The 22,055-nt window shown below is 49.3% G+C and overlaps 1 protein-coding gene across 1 annotated transcript in view; it reads left to right on the top strand.

The window, feature by feature from the left end:
• Positions 1–10,086, top strand: part of TLL2 (tolloid like 2) — a 128,613-nt gene extending 118,527 nt beyond the window's left edge. The window contains exons 17-21 of the mRNA XM_032608470.1: positions 289–414; positions 2,441–2,568; positions 5,558–5,771; positions 8,141–8,391; positions 9,952–10,086. Of these exons, the coding sequence (XP_032464361.1) occupies positions 289–414; positions 2,441–2,568; positions 5,558–5,771; positions 8,141–8,391; positions 9,952–10,086 (854 nt within the window). The remainder of the gene's footprint in view (positions 1–288; positions 415–2,440; positions 2,569–5,557; positions 5,772–8,140; positions 8,392–9,951) is intronic.
• Positions 10,087–22,055: the final 11,969 nt, after the last annotated feature.

The raw sequence follows: 22,055 nt of genomic DNA, 5'->3' as shown, positions 1-22,055 counted from the left end.
AATACTACTAGCCCATCCTTTAAGGAGCTCCTTGGTTTGGGTGGGGAGCAGGAGGGGAGAACCTATATATACATTAAAGTGCTTTAGGAGCATGGGGAACTCAACATGTACCAGGGCCAGGTAGTCTCCAAGGAATGCTGCCCCACCCTCGGCCCTGTGGAAGGATAATCAGAGTTGGGACAATCAGGGAGCCTCCCTGGTGGAAACTCCTTTTGAGCTGGGGTCTGGGCTGTGAGGGACGTTCCCAAGTTGGTGGTTCCTCTTAGGAGAGTCCGTTGATCTCCGCAGACAAGGACGAGTGCGCCAAGGACAACGGCGGGTGCCAGCACGAATGTGTCAACACCTTCGGCAGCTACCTGTGCAGGTGCAGGAATGGCTACCGGCTCCATGAGAACCGGCAGGACTGCAAAGAGGGTGAGGCTGGAGCGTGGCCGGGGTGGAGGGCGCAGGGAGGCTCACCTTGGCTGCCCAAGTGTGCTCATGCGTAAGAGTGAGAGCGAGGGGCGCTTCTTCCAGGCCTAGCAAGCCCCGAACTGAGGCTCAGCTTCTGCCTTCCCTCCTCCCACCTTCCTGCTCAAGAGTGATTTTCGCCAGGGCAGTCACTCCTTCAGGAAGCTTGTAGGGGCCCTTGAGTGCTCTCCTACAGTTATTATTGCAAAGTGGTTAAACGCCAGGCTCCAGAATCAGACCACCTAGGTTTAAATCTTGGCTCTGCTACTTACTAGCTGTGCGACCTTGGGAGACTTAGTTAACCTCTCTGAGCTTCAGTGTCCTCTTCTGTTTCAAACGGACTAAACATACCTCCTTCTTAAAGTTTTTGTGAGGGTTAAATGACAGCATGCTTAGAAAGTATTTCAGACAGACTGACACATATTAAGCGCTTGAAATGTTGATAGATATCAGCCATCTATGTCATAATCATATTTACCGTTTGCAGGTCTAATAGCAAAATAGAATTTGGGGAAGACTTTGCTCCCTGCTCCATTCACTACTGGGAGTCCAGACGGCTTTTAGTGTCCAGTCACTCTGGGAAAGGCCTTCCCATGTTCTTACCCCATCCTGCAAAGGGAGTTTGAGCATCTCGATGAACACACAGGCCTCCAGGCCTTGTCCCCACCACAGAGCCCCGCGTGCACATCAGGGTGAGGAAAGATGTGAAGACCTCATACCCCTGTTCTGGGATAAACATTTCAGAATTAGGAGATACTGGCTGGGGCGCCACAGAGACTGGTCAGGGCCTCCCTGGAAGGTTAAAGAATGAGCTTAGACATCTTCAGAAGCCCACCCTCGAGCCCAGCGCTGTGACCTGGACACAGGAGGTCACAGGTTGGGTTGAGAGGTGGATTGGAAGAACTTGGAAGGAACTGTCATTCTGGAACTTAAAAAAAACTTTGTTTAGCCCCTGTGGCGTGGATTGGGGGGTGTGGCAGGAGGGATATAACTCCGCTAAGGTCCCATCAGGTGAACTGTGTGTGTTCCCCCAGGGTGGCAGGGAGTGTGGCAGCGAACATCCCTCGTCTGAGCTGCTGCCCCTGTTGGCGCCCGTTCTCTGTGGGGCTGCGGAGCAGAGGCAGCAATGAGGGGGAACCTCCGTGCAGCCGCCCCTCCGTTTTACCCACCCTCACCCTCCAGCTGCCTCAGCCTGAAGCCACAGGGCAGAGACAGCAGTGGTACCTCCTCAGCGCCCTCTATTTCCTAATGAGCAAGAGCAAAGGCAGGCCTGGCTCTACCCCCCCCCACCCCCCCCCCCCCCCCCCCCCCACCGACCAACAGGCCACTTGCCATCTCTCAGCTTATTTTCTCAATTAGAAGGTGGGAAGGATTAAATGAAAGGATGCAATCAAAGGGCTTAGTGCAGTGCTCGACACAGATAGAGACAAATTCTAGCTATTGGCCAAAACGCTACTTACTAAGCAAGTCGTGGGACCACTCTTTGCAAATAGCATGGTTACCAGGCCAACATCTGTAGCCTCCATTTGAAATTGCTTTGGAAACTAAAAGAAGGCATAGTGATGGAGATCTTTGTTAGCACTTACTGAGCATTTCACACGCATTATCTCATTTAATCCATGCATCCCCACTACAATGTTGGCACCCCTTTTACCAATAAGGACACCAAGGCTCAGAGTCCCAGAGCTTGTAGGTGGTGGCACCAGGACTTGAACCGAGGCCCATCTGACCCCAGGGCCTGTGGTCTCAACCACTAACTCTACCATATTTCCAGTGACGATCACAATGAGAATAGCAGTAGTTAGAAAGGTGACCTGGCTCCAGGAAGGCAGCAAAGCCAAATAAATCAGCAGATCTCTGAGCTGGGGGACCCTTTATTGAGGCCAAACCCTGCCCTCACATATTATGACCATGTGACAAGAGGTCAGGGAAGAGACCCACAAATGAATTACCTCTCTCTCTCTTCTGTGTCCCCCCCTGTCCCCCCCAGCTGGCTGTGTGCACAAGATCAGCAGTGCAGAGGGGACCCTGGTGAGCCCCAACTGGCCTGACAAATACCCGAGCCGGAGGGAGTGTACCTGGAACATCTCTTCAACCGCGGGCCACAGGGTGAAACTTGTGAGTTATTTTCAAAGTTGATGGACAACACGGACTTCGGTATCAGGCTGACACGGGTCTGAGTCTCTGCTTGGCCTCTTCCCAGCTCTGAAACTTGGGGAGGTTACTCAACATTTCCAGGACTCAGTTTTGTTATCTGGAATATGGGGCTGCTAATGAAACCTACCTCTCCGGGCTGCTGTGCAGATTAAGAGAGGAGGCACCTGAAGCCCTCCGCCCAGGGTGGTGGGTGAGAAAAGCTCTGTAAATAGCACCTGTTCACAGTGGTGTCAGTATGACCTGGCACCCATCACACAGATTTCAAGCGCTGTTTGAGATTCAATAGTTTGCAGTTACAATATTTTACAAAAAAACAAAACATTCTCAAGGTTAAAAAAAAAATGTAGTCAGTCGGAGGGTTGAAAAGTGGAAATCAAGTTTCCAGATCCTCATGCTCACTCTAGGAATGACTTCTCTGAACATTTTCTTGTGAATTCTTCCAGAAATTTCTGTGTGTGTACGCACAGGAACAAATACGTATCCTTTTTCTTGCTCACGTTTCTCAAATGGGTTCTATTATTCATAGTCTCCTACAGCTTACATTTTTTCCAGTTAACAATAGGAGGTTAAGTTATGTATGCTAATTCTCTCTTGAATTAAAAATATCTATCTTCCAAGCCTTTCTTTAAAGTCCCATCCACGCATATGATTGTGGTGGTCTGCGCACCATGCTCGGTTATTTCAAAAGAGAAATGAGTTTTTCCTACAAGTCTTGTTTCTCAGCCACCAGGGACTCCCAAGATCGTGGAGTGTAAAACAAACCCTCTTGCCTTCCGGAGAAGTTGTTGTATTCCAGCAGACAAACAGTTTTTAAATGGGTCATTCTAACTCTGGAGATAGCTAAGCTCTTCAGAATGTACGTGGATGTCCCCCTGCATTATGGACCAATAATGCAGGGAGAAGGGGAGAGAACAAAGGAGCAGGTGATGATAAATAGATGATCACCCAGGGACTTGCGTGGGTCTTTACTGGCGAGAGCGGTGAGGAGGACAGGTGGATGAATGGGCGCCCAGGCTGGGCACGGGTGCAGGCCTGGGGCATCGAGGGGTGAAGGCAGGGTCCCTGACCACAGGTGCCCACGTGGGCACCTCATATGCATGGCTGTCCGCGTAGGAAATGCTTTCGGCTGCTTTCCTGGGTCAGTCAGAACAGCCCTGAATCTGGGCGAGGGTGAATTAAAGCAAGTGCGTTAGAGAAAGGCTGCCGTCTGCCGGAAGACGATCGCCATGGCAACACAAATCTCTGAAGACAGCGTGGGGAATGGCGCGCCCTGGGGTTGGGAACGCACAATTTGCACGACTGGTAGCGGCGCTTCCCTGGAAGGGCCACAAGGTTTTAGTAACTGCCCCAAACGTCTTTTCCTGTTCTCTACAGTACTGAGGAAATAAAGCAACCGATCACAGTGGCCAGAGTGAACCCAGATCTCCAATTGATCTGAGGCACATACATATGCGCTAGTTCTTAAATACTTCCTTGGGAAGTGGATGGTGGGTATACTGATCACGCTCTACCTTTTTGCTATCAGAGTGCGGGCTGAATACTTACCAGGAAGCTAGTGTTTGACTGCACAGGGATAGCCACAGGGTGTCCTATGGACTTTTGGGGAGCGCCCCGTCTCCCTGGCCCACCGTCACCCTCCCATTGCATTGCTCACCCTGGTCCCACCAGCACCCCCTTCCTACTCCTGGCCACCATCCCTACCCCAACTCTCCGGCCCCACCTCCCTTCCTATAAGTGTGAAGAGCTTTGCCCATTTCAAAGCTCAAACACAAGATGTGTGTGTCATTCTTACAAAAGCCAATGGCCTCTCTATTTCTCCCTCTCTACCTCCATCTCTGCTCTGTCACCCCAGGCCCCTTCTTGTGAATTGCGATCCCTTCCAACCCCCAGCTAATGTTCTCTCTCCCTCTCTGTCATTTGGTCCAAGTCTTCAGTTAAACTCTCCCCTCTCACCTTGTCCCATCCCCCTCGTAGCCATGGGCAGGCCATCGGCCAGTCCCGGCGCCTGAGAGGCCCTACATTTGGGGCTGCAGAGCCTGGTTTACAGCCTGGAATTATGGGATTGCCCTGGCCTGCTTCAGGGGACGGTCTTGCAGGGACAGAGAGGAGGGAGGCAGTATAGCCTGGTGATGGTTAGGAGTGTGGCCTGGAGTCAGGCTGGCTGGGGGTCCAGTTCAGCTCCATCCTTCTCTAGCTGTTTGAATGTGGGCAAGCCACTTAACTTTCCTAAGACCCAGTTTCCCCTTCTGCACACTGGGGATAATAGTAGCTCTTCCCTTACAGTATTATCAGAATTGAGTGAGAAAATGCAGGGCTCTGCATGGAAAAATATATTCAACTCTGGCCAGCCACTCTCAGGACAATGACGTGGAGTAGCGCACACTTCATGAAGCCTCATTCACACGGTGCAGTGCAGAGGTTAAGCGCAAGGGCTCCTTGACCTCCTGGTCATGGCCCAACTCTGCCAGTGGGTGACCTTGGGCAAGTTATCCGACAGCCCCGTGCCTCAGTTTCCTCATCTGTAAGGCGGAGGTTCTCATGGTGGACACCTCATAGGGTCGTGAGGATGACTACTTACAAAGCATTTAAAACAGTCCCTGGCTCAGAGTGAACACCTTGGTCCCTGCTGCTCTCATCGTTGAGGGAGAAGCTACAGGATGTGCCAGAGGAGCACAGACACCAACAAGCACTGAAACGCTCTGACCCCGGCCATCTTATCCGCAAAGTGGTCGTGGTAGCAATAGCTCATAGGGTTGTTCTGGGGACAAAGAGAGGGGCCAGCTGGAGACCTGCTCAACAGATGTGGCCACCATCACCACGGGCTCCGTGCCGCCTGCACAGCTGGCTGGGCAGATGCGTGTCCTCGTGCCCCTTCCTCTCCCACCGCGGGAGAGATGGGCCCGCCCCGTCTGAAGTGACCTTGCCTCACTTTCTACTCTTCCATCCCTAGACGTTTAACGAGTTTGAGATCGAGCAGCACCAGGAATGTGCCTATGACCACCTGGAGCTGCATGATGGGCCCGACAGCCTGGCCCCGGTCCTCGGCCGTTTCTGCGGCAGCAAGAAGCCAGACCCCGTGGTGGCTTCGGGCAGCAGCCTGTTTCTCCGCTTTTATTCAGACGCCTCGGTGCAGAGGAGAGGATTCCAAGCCATGCACAGCACAGGTGCGTGGGCTGGGAGCCCGGCCTTCAGCTGATCCCCACGTGGACTGCAGATAGATGGGTGATCAAGGCAGGGGAAGGACCACCTTTAATTCTGACTATGGGGGATGAGCAGTATATGATAACATGTCCCTTTTAAAATGAAACATGGGCAACCATAGGTGTAGGGTTGTTTTCTTTTAGTGTCCTTCATTGACGACCTTTGAAAGGGACAACCCTTTGTCGGCGCTACGTTCCTTTCCTCCCTTTCTTTCTTCCTCCCACCGCCCCCCACCCCGCCTTTAAAATTTTACTTGTAATTTTGCTGGTCTGTGAAACCCTGAGTCCGGGTGCTGAGTGGTGGAGAGTAGCCCTTTGTACCCTCCAAGGACCAGTTCCAGAAAATGAAAAGTGTTTTTGTTCCCCATTATTTTTCCTCACTTGAAAGAAATAACTTTATTCAGCCCTTTGGAGGAAAATGTTTATGCATATAACTTACATTATTTACTGTGTTAAACGGAAGAAAGTCAGTAAGAGCACTGGCTCTGCTCTTTAGCCATTTAAAGGATACAACTGGGACTAGAACCCTTGAAGCAACTTTGACTCTCTGATCCTGGCCCTCTGGCAAAGCGGTGACTGTGCAGCCCACTCAGGGTCTGAGATCACGATGACGATCCCTGTGAGGTTTTCTGATCCCTTTAACAGCCCCTCCTCCCAATTTGTTCCCAGGACCAGAAAACATGAATCAGGTGAGACGAAATGACAGCCAGCACCTTCTCCATCTGGCTGGCCCTCGCCTGGGAGAAAACTCCCCACCGTTCATGGCTGCGTTGTCACTTCCCCGGTGAAGTTTAAAAGCCACTAACTAGTGACTTCACCCTCTTGTCCCTGCGGACTGAGTGTGGGAGCTCAGGGTAGGTCAGGGTCCTTCAGGCAATGGGGGCACACTCAGGTAGAATCGTTAATTGAGGAGAGTTTAATAAGGGACTGTTTACAGAGGGGTGGGCAGGGTGTGAGGACACCATGGGGGCAGTGCAGCAACCAGGGCTAGGGTGCAAGGCTGTTACTACCCCTGGCCTGGATACCAGATGAGGGAACGGTTCCTGGAGCCTAGAGATAGAGGGGAGCAAACAGAGGGCCCCCCAACAGGAGCGAGGACCAGGCAAGGAGGGGGCCTGGGACTAATGACCTGACCTCTCTCCTCCCTCCTGTGATCTGCTGGTGTTCCCTGTGGCTGGATCATGAAGGCAAAGGGCTCATCCATGTAGACCCAGAGGTCTGCCTCCAGGGGCCCAGAGCAGGTGGGGAAGAATGGAGAGGGGATCTGGCAGGATGGATGGAAGGCATCCTGCCCTGCTAAGTGCCCATTTCCTTGCCAGCCACGTCTCAAGAATTTGAAATTTACCAAAGACAGCTCAGACCTGGAAGAAATTCTAAGCTAGAGCACACATGGGATTAAGAGTTGGCAGTCGGACAGGACTGGGGCCAGGCTGGACATGGAGCTCCAGCTGGGCTGGGGAATGTTACCAGATAGTGTGGAAGCCACGCCAGCGGGAGGAGGCATGGAACACATTGAGGACCTGCTGTGGAGGAATTTGCCTTCAGAATTTCTGTTGCTTTCTAATTTCCCATCCCTCTCATTTACACATTTTTATTATGTGGTCTCTAGCAGCCTAGACACATGGTAGGATGGGACTCAGGCCAACCAGAGTTACTGTCCCAGTGAAAAAACGCAGAAGCCAAGGCTACAGAATACAAGTCCAAAGTACAAGGCGCAGCTCGCCTGTAACACTCACGGGGTTTCAAAGCTGGCCTATAGTTAGGCTCTCAAATGCAGGCTCCAGCCGGGTCTATTCTGAGGTTTCAGGTTTGAGCGCTCACCAGCAGTTTTGATGTGCTTTTGGTGCCCTCTGCTGGCAAAATAACGAATTACAGTAAGTCGGCCGGGCAAGTGTGAGCCCTTTTCAGACGCGTCTAACGCTTCCACGCAGTAAAGTGGTAATGATCTATCACATCCCAGCGACCAGGCGGGCAAATCATCCATTGGCCCCAGGTCTCCATAACTGGAGAGAGGAAAAGGCTTTTGTCAGTATCATGCCCCGGTATTCCCCGAGGCCTCCTTATGGCCCAATCTGGGAACGTAGGACCTTGGTTTTTACGTAAGGGTCAATTTGGACTCCCCAGTGAGCCCTGAAACTCCTGGATCTCTTTTACTCCTCTGTAAAATGGGCTGATGAAACTTTCCCGACCCTTCGCACAGGGCACACACCAGGCTTTGTGGAGAAAACTGGCCTGTACGGAGGGTGTGAAGAGAAACTGGGGGCCGGGAAGAGGGGATGCAGAGCGTGCGCTCTCTGTGCGGAGGGGGCATCGCGCTTCTCTCTCCGCTCTAGAGTGCGGGGGCAGGCTGAAGGCCGAAGTGCAGACCAAAGAGCTCTATTCCCATGCCCAGTTTGGGGACAACAATTACCCGAGCCAGGCCCGCTGCGACTGGGTGATCGCGGCGGAGGACGGCTACGGCGTGGAGTTGATATTCCGGACCTTTGAGGTCGAGGAGGAGGCCGACTGTGGCTACGACTACATGGAAGCGTACGACGGCTACGACAGCACGGCGCCCAGGCTCGGCCGCTTCTGCGGCTCCGGGGTGAGTCCCGGGGATGCGGGAGAGGCGGGCCGCGGAGCTGTTGGGTCAGACACACGTGCGTCAGGGTCCCTGCTGCTTATAACACCAGCCAGGAGGCCCGCTCTGCTGGAGCACAGAGGGAAACTGGAGGGTAGTCGCAGAGGAGGTTGGGAGGTACCGGGGACCTAATACCGAGGTCAGCTAGGTAAGAGCAAATCCTTTTTAGGACTGCCTAGTTTTGCAAAGGGTTTGTCTCTCCCCGCCCCCCTACCGCCCCCCCCACCCAGTTTTCTTTAGCCTTCAGGCTTTAAAATGTTTTTTTATTATACTTTTGCATATTCCACATATTCACAATTCTCTCTCCCAATAAAACCAAATGCCTGTGAAAATTATGAATCACTCTTTTACTGCAAACATATTAGTTATGCTCAAGGTCATGATCATTTTTCTCATTATCACCTCTTTCCTGGGCCACCTCCTCAGGACAGGGCAGGCCTGTTTTGATCACTATTTCCCCAGCACCTGAAATAGGGCCTGGCATGTAGTTGGTGCTCAGTGAAAGTGTGTGGACCAGGAGTTCAGTGTCCTGGGCCCTCTCTGGCTGTACCATGCTGGGCACTGTCCACCTCCAGGGCTGATCGCTCAAGCTTCTTTGCAACTGGCTGGACTTACATTAAATCATTTTGGAGTCCTTAGTGCTTGTGCTAAACAGAACCTCAAACTGGCATTTGCATGAGTCTTTGACTAATTTCCCTTCATCTTCTCTCACCCTCCAAAGAAGAAAGGATGCCGAAGTGTGACTTAGCTGATGCAGTACCTTTGAGAGCTAAAGTCTTTCAAACTGTGGGGTCCACATGCAGAGGAAAACCTTGGAGGGTCCTGAGCAGTGAAATGTACGGGAAGCCCAGTTTGGTTCCGTTAGAATCTGTCAGACAGCAGCCTCAGAACCTGGCTCCCCTTCATCCACCACCTGGCAAAACCTTTCTGACAAATGTAGTGGCTCCATCCCATGTTTTGTCCTTGGACAGGACATAGACCTCAACAATGGTCTTTGTCTTAGGTCTCCTGGAAGACACATCACAGTGGTGACCCTAGAGCTGGGTGATTCATGGTATACAGTTTACAGTGAGAAAAACCTGAGCTTGCAGTCTATCTAGTTGTGTGAACCTGAGTCTCATCTCAGTCTCCTCAAGTATAGAATAGAGATAGAACCTGCCTTACAAAGTTGTTGTAAAGTTTACATGAGATGAGATCGGAAAGTGCTTAGAGAGGTGCACTTAATTAATCTATGCACTTAATAAATAACAGATTCTATATGAGCCATGCATTTCAGATTGTCTTTGGAAAAGCAGGGCTGGGGCAGGGAGCGGGGGTGCTCTCTGGAGCAGAATTTGAAAAGCTTTCCTTTGAAAAAGAGCTTGTTTTGTTGCCCTTCAGAGCCTCTGGTACCAGGGATGCCTCGCGGCATCATCGGCCATCCTACGTCTTTGTGTAAAGTTCTGTCTCATTCTCCTTATTTTAAACTCCAACCACAGCCAACTGGCTTAAAGTCCCTCTGGTTCTCCTTTCTCCTCCCCTCAGCCATTGGAAGAAATCTACTCTGCAGGGGATTCTCTGATGATTCGATTCCACACGGATGACACCATCAACAAGAAGGGCTTTCAGGCCCAGTACACGAGCACCAAGTTCCAGGATGCCCTGCACATGAAGAAATAACGTTGTTCTTGGAAAACAGGAAATGAGAATGTTTTTGTTATAACAATGGCACCTTGTGAATTTCCTTAAAGCAGTGTGCAGTATTATTCTCGAACAAAAACTCAAAATCTAGCCTTGGAGGTGTGTGTATCTGAGGAAGTTCAGCCAAAACAAGGAGAGAAGATGTTCCTTTGATTCCAGCTGCAATGTTACCAATCATGGAGTTTTAAAGATTCAGATTTGACGTCCCTGACTATTCAAGCTATGCCTGTTCACTCTCCTTGTCCCTTGCTCCTATGAGGCAAAAGCCCACTCTTTGGTGGGTCCTTCCTCTATTTCTGGACGTGCTTCCATAGGTGTCAGGCAGTGTGACCGTGTCCTGGAGACACGGGTCATCTTCTGTCTACACCGCGCAATGAGGATAAAAGCCTGGCCATAGTGCATGTGTTCCTCACAGCTTTGGCTGGAGACTTTTGCTATGTCTCTGCCAGAGACACGTCACCCATGAAACCTGAGAATATGGGCGTCAGGATTAAAAAAGGCATCACAGTAAGCAGTGCACGGAGGGAGCTGGTGTGTGAGGATCCCTGTCACGTAGCAAGGAGACCTCCAGCCTTTCCTCTGCATCATCGGCTCTCCCTGCCCACGTTGGGCTCCCCCATCCCTAACTGCATTAAAGGACTAAGGCATCTGCTGTAACTTCAGCAGAACATTTGCTGGTGAGAGTCCCTAATCCGCCAAGAAGAAGACATCCTGACTTGTCCTCCTGCCCTCGCTGACTTGGAGAAGATTCCTCCTGGCCTTGGGATTCCATGGGCTGAGAACATCTATTCTTCCAGCTTTGGAGGCACTTGCTGTGGTTGACCTTGACTCTTGACAACCAACTCAAACTGCATTTGCAAGACGTGCAAAGACATCTTATGAGGGACCATTCAGGTCCCTCGTGGGGTTAACGTCATTGAAAACTGGTTAATTATAAGTTATGTAAGAATCAACACCTTGTGGAACAAGTCTGCTGTGACTGACTTCCTGAAACCGGTCGGGTTCAAGAGTGCATGGGTGACGTTGCTCAGACTAGCACTCAGTCACCAACCTGCAATCAGAATTCACCACACTTGGCACTTGTCCTAGAGAAGTGTAGAGGATGTTGTTTACATAACTTTGAAACCTCCAGGCGTACTTTGAACAGTGAGGTAGTTTTGAATGGCATTTCATTAAGGCATCTATGGGCATTATGAGCTAAAAGCTGTGGTATGTTAGCTTTAAAAGAGTATTTATGTTGGAATAATTTTTAAATAATGTTTACATGACCGTAAGTCCCGTGTGGTTGGTATCGAACACGGGACAGCGCACGAGAGGGTTTTTGGTGAGAGCCGAGATCACTCCCAAGCACCAGACTTCCTTTGGGATGAATCAACCTCATTTGAAACAAAGTATTTGTAAAAGATTAAAGGTGGTATTTTTTAAAGATCAGAATATACTCCCAGAGGACTATGTCTAATTAAAATGATTGCTGGGAGTTAAAAAAAAAAAAAGATGAAAAAAGAAGAGCACAAAGAAAGGTAGAAGAAATGCATGGGACTATTTTTTCCTTAAAACAGCAAAAAACAAAGTATTATTCATAATAATATATGTCTGTATATATGTATGAATGTAAAGGATCAACTGTCAGAGCCTTAATCAATGCAGTGTGATAAATACTGACCCACTGATTTGACCGAGTAGGCCCTTCTGGACTTGTGCTGTGTTTTATGGGTCTTCATTCACCAAGTTCTCTCTTGGCCTTTCTTGGCCCCGAATGGAGGTCCAGCCTACATTCTTATATTGTGATCTATCACAGCCCCTGTTTCCGAGGGATCTTTGATTCAGCACATAGAGCAGCTTGTCACTGGTTCAGGCCTTACCCGCCTCATAGGGTGGACTCCATTTCTCTGATTTTTGTGTTTTGGTGGCTTTTATTTTGCCCCATCTGATCTTCAGAGTTGAAACTGAAATCAGGATGCATAAGGTGACTGGTAAGGGTCTCTCTCCAAGAACATGAAAATTCTGTAGTTTCAGCCCTTAGAAGTCTGAATAAGATTAATGAATTCCCTGGAAGAGTGAGAGGGAGTCAGAAACAGAGTCAGCTCTGCCTCAGTATTTGCCACCCTCATGAACCAATGGTACTTATTTTTCTCTCTCTAGTATGAGTATTTTCAAAAACACAACTTCAACAATTATCAAGCTGTGGCCAATTTGAAACAATGGGACTCTTATGAAAACCTTTATTTAGGCCTTCTGTGAGTGACGTATTCCCAGAAAAGACAAGCTCTGATTCAGCTGGGGCTGGCCAGACCACTGCCCTTGGAAACTCAGAATCACAGGACGCACGCAGAGTGCAGGTTCTGCAACGAACGCACAGCTGGCTTCACGAGAGAAAGTCCACTCAGCAGAAAGACCCAGGCCCCTGCCTTGGCGCTTCCAAATGCCCAGTGACCTTCCTGCACATATCCCAGGGGACATTACCCCTGCCTGCTTTGTCCTTGGGGCTGTCACAGAGCTCCAAGAAGACTGGCTTCAGTTCGGAGAATTATCTTGATGACCCGATGAAATATTTGGGGTCTGGGTCTTCAGCCTGGTCCAATTCTATTGTAATCTGGTCTAGTAGACGCTAGAACCTGGATCCCAGGGCAGGGTAAGGATCTGGAATTAACTTCAGCTTGTGGAATTTCTCCAAACAGAAAATGAGGCTGTGCATCGATCCACTGTTATTTTCCGCTAAAGTTAAGTTTCCTGTTACTCATGAAATGCTCAGCCTGGTTAAATCATTTGTAAAATCTTGTTAACTAGCAAGTCACACTGGGGTTTGCCATTGATCTGGTCTATTTGATAAATCTCAGATAATTCGTGGTATTGTTATTGTCCAGTGTGTCAACAAGTGTTCCTTTGGCTTCAGCAGATGTTTTTCAAGTTTCCTTTGTAGACTGAACTTCTGAAAAATAATCCCAAATGCCTAGAAGGATTCTTTATAAAGAAAAAAGCAAAAGAAAAACCGTTTAGAGCATTATCTATAAATATATTGTATTTTTTATTTTGTGTAATTGTACATTTCATGAAATGTTGTCAGTTTCCAAGGGAAAGGGGAGAGGAGCTAACATATGTCTAGAAAGAAATGTTTCATTAAAGAATGAGGATTTATTGATGTGTCCTGGGTTTGTATCATAAGTTCAGACAAGATCTTCATGATCGTTTTCTCCAATACCACGAGAACTTGGGGAGGAGATTAAAAAAAAGGGGACCCTCTCTCTGGCTTTCTACTCTCTGGTGAGTACCCAGTGCCTGGCTCCAGAACAGAGCTCGTTGTTGGACCCAGAAAGTCATGAGCAAAGCTAAAGAGGGCTTCAAAGTTGCCCCCTTTCTTGGACCCAAACAGTCTGGAAATCTGACAACACGAACGTTGTGGCGATGGTTGCAGCTGTAACAGTGCTAGATGTGGTAGACATCTTCCGTTTGTCCCTCAGCAATTTTCTCCACCTGGTTTTGAGCCTGAGGACCACATGTGATGTCTAAAACTGAAGGTCATGGCTCCCATAAGGGGGCTTTCTCTCTGGACTCTGGCAGCCACTCCTTTCATTTGTCCCTTCAGACCTGGGGGGGAAAATGACACTCTGCCCGTCTAACCCTCATGCTGCATTATTCCCCAAGGGGAACCTTTATAAATAGTCCTTTTAATAAGCCCCCTTAAATATAGCTAGTTGAGTATATCACTCATTTCCTGTGGGGGCCCTGGCTGATACAGGGTCCATTTCTAACACAAGGACAGAGACGCCGTCTGATCAAGGACGGTCTTTTGAGGTTGACCAGATGAAGAGACTTTAGGGTGTGTTTGGAGTTTTGTGGGTCAAATCAGGGAAGGGTAATATGGCACCATGTTTTTAAAAACATTCAGTCTTAATGCAAAACTAACACATGCAACTGTTTTGTGCTATACGTAGAGTGTCAAGGTTTTATGACTTTTCTGCCCTTTTGCAGTCACCAGTACCTAAAGGATGAGCCCCAGTGGTGCAGGGGTATGAATGCTTTATGTATCAGTCAGGATAAGGTAGCTTATGCCACAACAACAGCAAAAAACCCTCACCTGTCAGGGTCTTTACAGGAGAAAGACTTATCTCTTGTTCATACTACGTGTTCATCTCTGGTGTTTGGAAGCCCTTCCACACCATCCTCAGTCAGGACTAGGCTGATGGAGCAGCTGCTACCTGGAGCCTTGCTGATTTCTGTGGCAGAGGGAAAGAGTGTGACAAATCATACACTGCCTCTCATGACTGCCTAGGCGTGACACATCACTTCTACTCACATGGCATTGGCCAAAACAACTCGTAACTCACGTTAAGAATGAAATGAACTAGAACTATCTGGTGGATCCCACTAATGGTTCTCACATGTGACATTCATAGGTCAGGACATGACCAGAGTCCTTCTGTTTGTTTTCACATTTTAGCTCATCACGACTTCCCTACTGACATTTTAGATAAAGATATTTTAAAACCAGAATAAGACCACCTATTATTTGGAATGGACCAGCTTTTTAAACTGACCAGTTGTCGCCTGGCAAACTATCAGTGTGATCGGGCTTGTACAGGTTTAAATACAAATGATTAGAGAATCGCAGGGTTGGCAGCTCTAACCTCTCACCCGCTAAGGGCATCTCTTCTACAGTTTCTAAGGTGATAATTCTCAGATCCGATACCTTCCAGAGGAAGTGAGCCGATAACCTCACTTCGCCCATAACCTCTTCTTTGGGTGATGATGCCAAGTTCCCTTTGCAGAACCAACTCGTCTCACGTTGGAGGGACCCACGTTGGGCAGACTGTCAGCCAGGCCTAGGTCCTGCTTGGGCACATGACCCAAACCAGACTGTTACCAAGCAGGGCCCTTGGACTCTTTGATCAATAGAAATTGATAGGAGGCCAGATGAGAAATTCAGGCAAGGCCTTACTGGGACTCCTGCTGCAGCGCCAGGGAGCGAAAACATGTAACAGGTTCTCTCGCTCACTCCCTGAGGGGGGCAAGCTCGCCCCTTATATGAGGTGAGGGTCAGGCCAGAAGGGTGACTTAGGTGGTCTGCCCACCCCGCTGGGGGTGCCACGTGCAGGGTGTGTGCACAGTACCCTGCTTCTGCTCGGACATCTCAGACGTGGCAGCTGGGTTTTTTGGTCTCTTTGTATCTTTTATAGTTTCTTTGAATTTTGTTGCTTGAGGAGAGTTTTGTCCAGGTGCAAGCACGGCAGCAAAGGGCCCCAGGTCCCAGATCCCAGTCTGTCTCAAGACCAATCAGATCGTCTTCCTGGAACTGGAGTCCTGGTCAAGGGGCAAAAGGGCCAAGCTACTTCGGAGCTGGTTTTCCCTGGGAGGACATCCTGAGAGGACTGTCCAGGAGTCCTTACTGCTGAAGCCTCAGGAGCAACCCAGAGCTGGGGTCCCTGCCCTCTCTTCTTTCTGTGAGCTCCCCTACACTCAACCAACCAATTCCCCTTCTTCTTAAATTAGAAAGAGTCTGTTTTGATGCTTATGACCAGAGAACCATGACTGACCCAGACTCTTAGGCCAGAGCACCCTCTGACTGGAGGTCTTAGCAATTCTTCTAAAGAAGTAACGTGTCCGTCAGAGGGAGAGTTGGTGATCAGTGGATGCATAGTAAACAAAAAGAGTCCAAAAGGACCTTGCTGGTCTTGCCCATCCACAGACAGCCTAGTCAGAGGGAACAGGGGCCATCAACTCGAGTTCCTTGGTCCAGCTCTCTGGCCCAGGTGTGAGTCTATGCCCACCAAGCAAAGTTAGAAGCATAATTTGTACCAGTTGTGCTGATTTCAATAGTCCCGTCATTGTAAACTGTATTTTCTCCACTTGATAGATTCAGGCGGAGGCTGGAAGAAGTTACTTCACTTGCCTAAGACCTCACACGGTCCAGAAGGGCGGCCAAGGCTTTCCACACAGGCCTCTCTGAACTGTGCTGTCTCCCCACCGTCCAGGCACCTGTGGATTCAGTTGAGCCGTCACTGTGGCGTCTTGGGGACTGGAAGCCCCATGAGGCAGAGGCCACGTAGGTCTTATTCAGCACAGCATCCCAGTGCCTGGATCCCCACACCCCGTTTTCCAGTATCACCTGCCTAGGCAGATGGTGCCTCCACGCCTGTTAGTCAAGCCCCAAACCCAGGAGTCGGCTTCATTCTGATCTTCCCCTCCCCTTCTCTCTCCTCCCCTGCCCCACATTTCTTCCATCGTCAAGTCTCACTGACTTTATCCCCACAATAAGCCACAAACCCATTGACTCCTCTCCATCTCCACTGTCCTCATCCCAGGGCAGCCAGCCTCACCACTCACCTGGGCTCTGCTAACCAGTCTCCAGGTTAACACTTGTGTCCCCTATAAACCAGGCTCCCCAGAGGAGCCGGGTAATATTGTCAACATCAGTTAGGTCATCCCCTCTCCCTCCCAAAAGCCCTGAAAGTGTTCCCATTGCTCTACGATGGAAATCTTACCGTGCCCTGCCTGCTCACATCACGGGCCCTTAGCTCACTCTGTCTTTAACCTCTTCCAGGTCCCTCCCTGCAGGTACACTGGCCTCCCTCTGGTCCCAGCACACGAAGCCTGCTTCATCCCCGGGACTTTGCATTTCCTGTTCCCTCCGCCTGGGACCCTCCTCTCATCTTTCACGTGCATCTTAAATGTCAGCTCTCAGAGACATCTAAAGCAACTGCCTCCTGGTCACCCCAGTCACTCTTCCCTGACACCCCGCTTGCTCCTCCACAGTGGTTTTTGCTGTTTAGTTCAGATTGTTGTCCATCTGCCTCGCTGGAACATACATTCCCTAAGAGTTCGGGCCTCATTTGTCTTTATCACCAAGCCCAGGACAGTGCTCAGAATAATAGGTGACATAGAGAAGTTGTCAAAAAGATTTGTTTAGTAAATGAATGAATGCACTCATTGAAATGACCAAATGATTGGTTTTAATTGTTTTGTGGACATGAGACTCCAACTCCTTCATTGTTTTAAAGAGGCAAACTCCTAACAAAGAACTCGTAAGAATTATAAGGTAGCCCACCTTCATGGCTTCCTCCAGCTCTGCGAGACTCCCCATCAAAATGTGAGAACAGAAAGGGGGTGAAGCTAACTCACCGCCATGCGTCTCATTGCCTGCGGCATGTGCTCACTGAGGCAGCTACAGCCTCCGACACAGAGCGGGCTCCAGCCCCCATCTCCCAGGCCCCTACATCGATGCTGGTGATGTGTTGACTCCATCATTGCTGGGACGGGGATCACGCCACGGCCTAGCAGCTGGAGGTGGAGTGGCCCGCCTCACTCAGCCTGTGTAACCCATTGTTTCTAAAGGGATGTTGGTGCAGGAGTCGCCAGGCTCTCAGGCCAGCTCTGGGTTCTTTGCTGAGATGGAGGTGTAACCAAGGAAGGGGCTTGAAAAGTAAAAAGGACAGAAAATGAAGACGACGAAGGTAGATGACCTGGCCCTTACACAGTGGCCCTGAAGCAGAAGACCATCTTCCCCAAGGGGTGGGCCAAGGACTGGGCTCCTCCCCTGACCATAAATGGCTTGGCCAGAGCTCTGTGGGAGCCACCTCTTCTCCTGTCACCCTTGCTCTCCCAGCTGGATGTTCCTACAAATGCAAGACACAAGCCAATAACACCAGCAAGAAAGGAGTTTGCTGAGGGCAGTGTTTGGAGAAAGCTCTCGGGAGGCTGTCGGAAATGGTGAGTGCTGGTTAGCGTCTTTCCTCTGCCTAACCTTCATTTCTCTCTATAAAAAACAATCCCCAGACTTTTAGATTTCACGTCTCCTAATTCAAATATAACTGTACCCTTGGGGCAAGAAGTTAAGGAGCTTGGCTTTTAATTCTTTTCCAATGTACAATCATTTAAAAACATTCTATCTAGTATTTGATGATTCCATCTTATATTTTAATATTAAGGTTTTGTTTTTAAAACCCCACATACAAGGGTGCAAAGTAAATGTTTCGGCTAATTTCAGTTCCCAGTTGAAGCAATGGGTCCGACCCATGCCTTTATCCTTATTTGTTCAGTCTGCTGTCTGCTGGGTGATCAGCAACAGGGAGAGTCGTAAGTTGCGTCGGGAACCCTCCACCTTCCTTATTGACTTGATACACATTTGCTTATGACTCAGTCGAATGAAGCTTGGTAAGTTAGAAGAGGCTTCTGTGATTCCTTTTTAAAGAGATTATTAAAAGGAGTTGACATCTAGGAGTAAAGTCTGTTAGAAGCATGCACACGGGAACAGATGTAGGATGGGAGGGCTGAGTGACAGGAGGACTGGAGGGCTGCAGGCCCAGGTTAGAGGGCTGACCTCTCCCACCTCTGGGCCTCAGGGGGTGGGGAGGGGCCCTGCCTGCTGACACCACATTGGAAGAGCTCTCCTGATCCAGAACCCGCATTTCTATCTACTAGGAGCTGGGGGAGTAGCCAGACTAGAGACTTAGGGGTCAGAATTCAACAGTCAGGACCCAGTTCCTGGGGAAAGGGCGGTTCAGGGAGGGTTCAGAAGGTTAGGAAGAAGGCTGTCCTCTAAAGAAGACGCCCTCTGCATTCTTGTTTCTTGAAAATCTTTTTTTTTCCCCAATAAATTTATTTTATTTTATTTATTTATTTTTGGTTGTATTGGGTCTTTGTTGTTGCATGTGGGCTTTCTCTAGTTGTGGTGAGCGGGGGCTACTCTTCATTGCGGTGCACGGGCTTCTCATTGTGGTGGCTTCTCTTGTTGCAGAGCATGGGATCTAGGCACGCCGGCTCAGTAGTTGTGGCCTGCGGGGTCTAGAGCGCGGGCTCAGTAGTTGTGGCGCATGGGCTTTGTTGCTCCGCGGCATGTGGGCTCTTCCCGGACCAGGGCTCGAACCCATGTCCCCTGCATTGGCAGGCAGATTCTTAATCACTGCACCACCAGGGAAGCCCTCTTGAAAGTCTTTTAACAAGAAGTTAAAACTTAAAAAAAGAACAAAAAGGAGTTGAATTCAGGCTTTGGAGTTGGGAAGATCTGTGATCTAGCCTCTCCCACTTACCACTTGGGGACCTTGAGAAAACTGTCCTGGTTTCGGTCACCTCACCCACGATGTAGAGATGAGAGTGCCCCCCTTGTGGGGAGGGTATGAGTGCAGCGTGTGACCACTCACTCATAACAGTGAGTGGTGGTTATCCCATCCCCCCTCCTTCCCATCACAAACAGCAGACTCATAATGAGTGACACTCAGCCACTGAGATCCTGATGTACCTTCAGAACCATTATGTAGATATCACCTAGTGCTTAGACTAACAATGAGTGCCTTGTACCAAATCCCGGTACTTTGAATATTGCTAATCCATGTAGACAATTCCATGCAACAAGATCTTCTCAGGGGCTTCTCTGTGCCTCGCTCTGTGCTGACTAGGCCATGAAGAATATGACACCACGTGCTCTTCCACCTGGAGTATTTCACAGTTTCGAAAGAGCTGCCACAGACATTATTTCCTTTGGGCTTAGTTAATAGATCCCTGGAAAAACAGTGCCTGGTAGAATAGATTTGTTGTGAGGAAATGGAGACCAGAGAGTTTGATTCACTTTCCCCAGGCCACACAGCTACTTAGTGGCTGAGTCTGGACTCAAATCCAGATCAGGGGGCTCCAAGCCCAGGGTTGCCTTGCCCCACCCAGCTGCCTCTCTAAAGGACACTGCGTGAGATTCTTCTCCACCCACATTTACGTGATGTTTTTCTTTCCATGAGAGCGCTGTAGGGTGCTTCTACAAAATATAAATGTCTTTCTGAAATTAGCCAAAACCTTCGTCATCCAAATGTTGATAAACAGCACGTGCAATGGCCCACTTGTTGCTGCTCCTCCCTTCTGCTGTCCCCCCAAAGGAAGCTTTGTCCGGGGCCTGCTGACATCAGTACCCGGTGCTCACTGATGAGATAAGGCTCTGGGCAGCTGTGTTTGATGCAGAGACCATCCAGCGTCCTCTGCAGGCTCAGTTGGCATTACCATGAAAGGTAGTGGTTAGGTCCCTTGAGCAGGAAGACCCTGACCTGAGGTGGCCCAGATGTCCCTCTTGTCCTAATACTGTCCTGGAAGAGGAGGTGCAGAATAATTGGGGGCTCCAATTATTCTGCAGAAACTCTAGAAGTCCTGAGGAAGCCTGTAATGTAGTAGAAAGAGGCTGTCACCAAAAGACCCAGTCGTGTGAATTTGGGCAACTTGTTCCAATTCTTCACTGATTTTCTTCTCTATAAAGTGAGGGCCTCCTGTTGCTAAGAGACAGAGAAGTGAAGAGTCTTCACTGAAGTGTGCTGGCTGGCTGGGGACATCCTAATTGAAAGACATAATCTCTGGAGCAGGGGGTAGGGGGAACGATACCTTGTAGGTGCTTGGAACATTTTTAGTTCACAAAGGAATTCCTCATTCATTAACCTCTCTGAATTCCAACCTTCCAGAAAGCTGGCTAAAACAGGTGTCTCATCAATTTTGCATATATTGGGACTATTGCCTGTATTGCCTCTAGAACCATCTTCCAGGTTGGATTTGAGTCACATGGACCAATCCCACTTGGCCTGTTTTAAAAGATAAGCTCCACCTGTTCTCACTTATCCGTGAGGTAATTTCTGAGGAGTCCTGGGCCTCAGCTTCCTCTTCTGTAAAATGAGAGTTCTGCCCTCTTGCACTGTTGGTGGGAATGTAAATTGATACAACCACTATGGAAAGCAGTATGGAGATTCCTTAAAAAACTAAAAATAGAACTGCCATATGACCCAGCAATCCCACTACTGGGCATATACCCTGAGAAAACCATAATTCCAAAAGGGACATGTACCACAATGTTCACTGCAGCTCTATTTACAATAGCCAGGACATGGAACCAACCTAAATGTCCATCGACAGATGAATGGATAAAGAAGATGTGACACATATATACAATGGAATCTTACTCAGCCATAAAAAGGAATGAAATTGAATTATTTGTAGTGAGGTGGATGGGCGTAGAGACTGTCATACAGAGTGAACTAAGTCAGAAAGAGAAAAATACCGTACGCTAACACATATATATGGAATCTAGAAAAATGGTACTGATGAACCTAGTGGCAGGGCAGGAATAAAGACACAGATGTAGAGAACAGACTTGAGGACACGAGGGGGGAGGGGAGGCTGGGATGTAGTGAGAGAGTAGCATGGACATATATACACTACCAAATGAAAAATGGATGGCTAGTGGGAAGCAGCCGCATAGCACAGGGAGATCAGCTCTGTGCTTTGTGACCACCTAGAGGGGTGGGGTAGGGAGGGTGGGAGGGAGACGCAAGAGGCAGGAGGATATGGGGATATATGGATACGTATAGCCGATTCACTTTGTTGTACAGCAGTAACTAACACAACGTTGTAAAGCAGTTATACTCTGATAAAGATGTATTAAAAAAATGAGAGTTCTGAGGTAGATGCTCCTGAAGGCACCTCAGGTCTGAAATGTTAGGATTCTCTTGGATTCTCTAATCCTTCCCAATCTTCCCATTGTCGGCTACCATTTAATTTTAAAACTTAGCAAACACATTGCTTCTAGAATGACAGAACCAGGTCTTGGGAAGCTTCAGGAAGATCAGGAGCTGGAGTTTAAGCCAAGCTGTGGGGAACCAGGGAGGCTGGGGCTGAATGAGAGCCCAGCCAGGAGGCAGGAATCAGGGCTGGTGGACACGAGCGGGGGGCGGGGCAGGGGTCCGGAAAGTAGAAACATGACTTCGGCTCCCTGAACAAGGGGCAGAGAGCGTCGCCAGCTGAGTTGGAGCAAAGTCCACCCATTTTTCACATCCAGGCAGAGAAGGGACTGGGTAAAGAGCAGCCTGGAAAAACTGGCATCAAAGAGCCCAAACTGGAGTGACAGGACATGGGGACAGGGAGGAGGAAGGAGCCACTGGAGGCCCTGGGCAGGGTCTGAGCCGGGTAGGTGGGCACGTGGGCAGGCTAAC

This window comes from Phocoena sinus, chromosome 16 (assembly GCF_008692025.1).
Source record: "Phocoena sinus isolate mPhoSin1 chromosome 16, mPhoSin1.pri, whole genome shotgun sequence".
NCBI lineage: Eukaryota > Metazoa > Chordata > Mammalia > Artiodactyla > Phocoenidae > Phocoena > Phocoena sinus.
The sequence above is the reverse complement of the archived record's forward strand: the minus strand, read 5'-3'. Positions and strand labels throughout refer to the sequence as shown.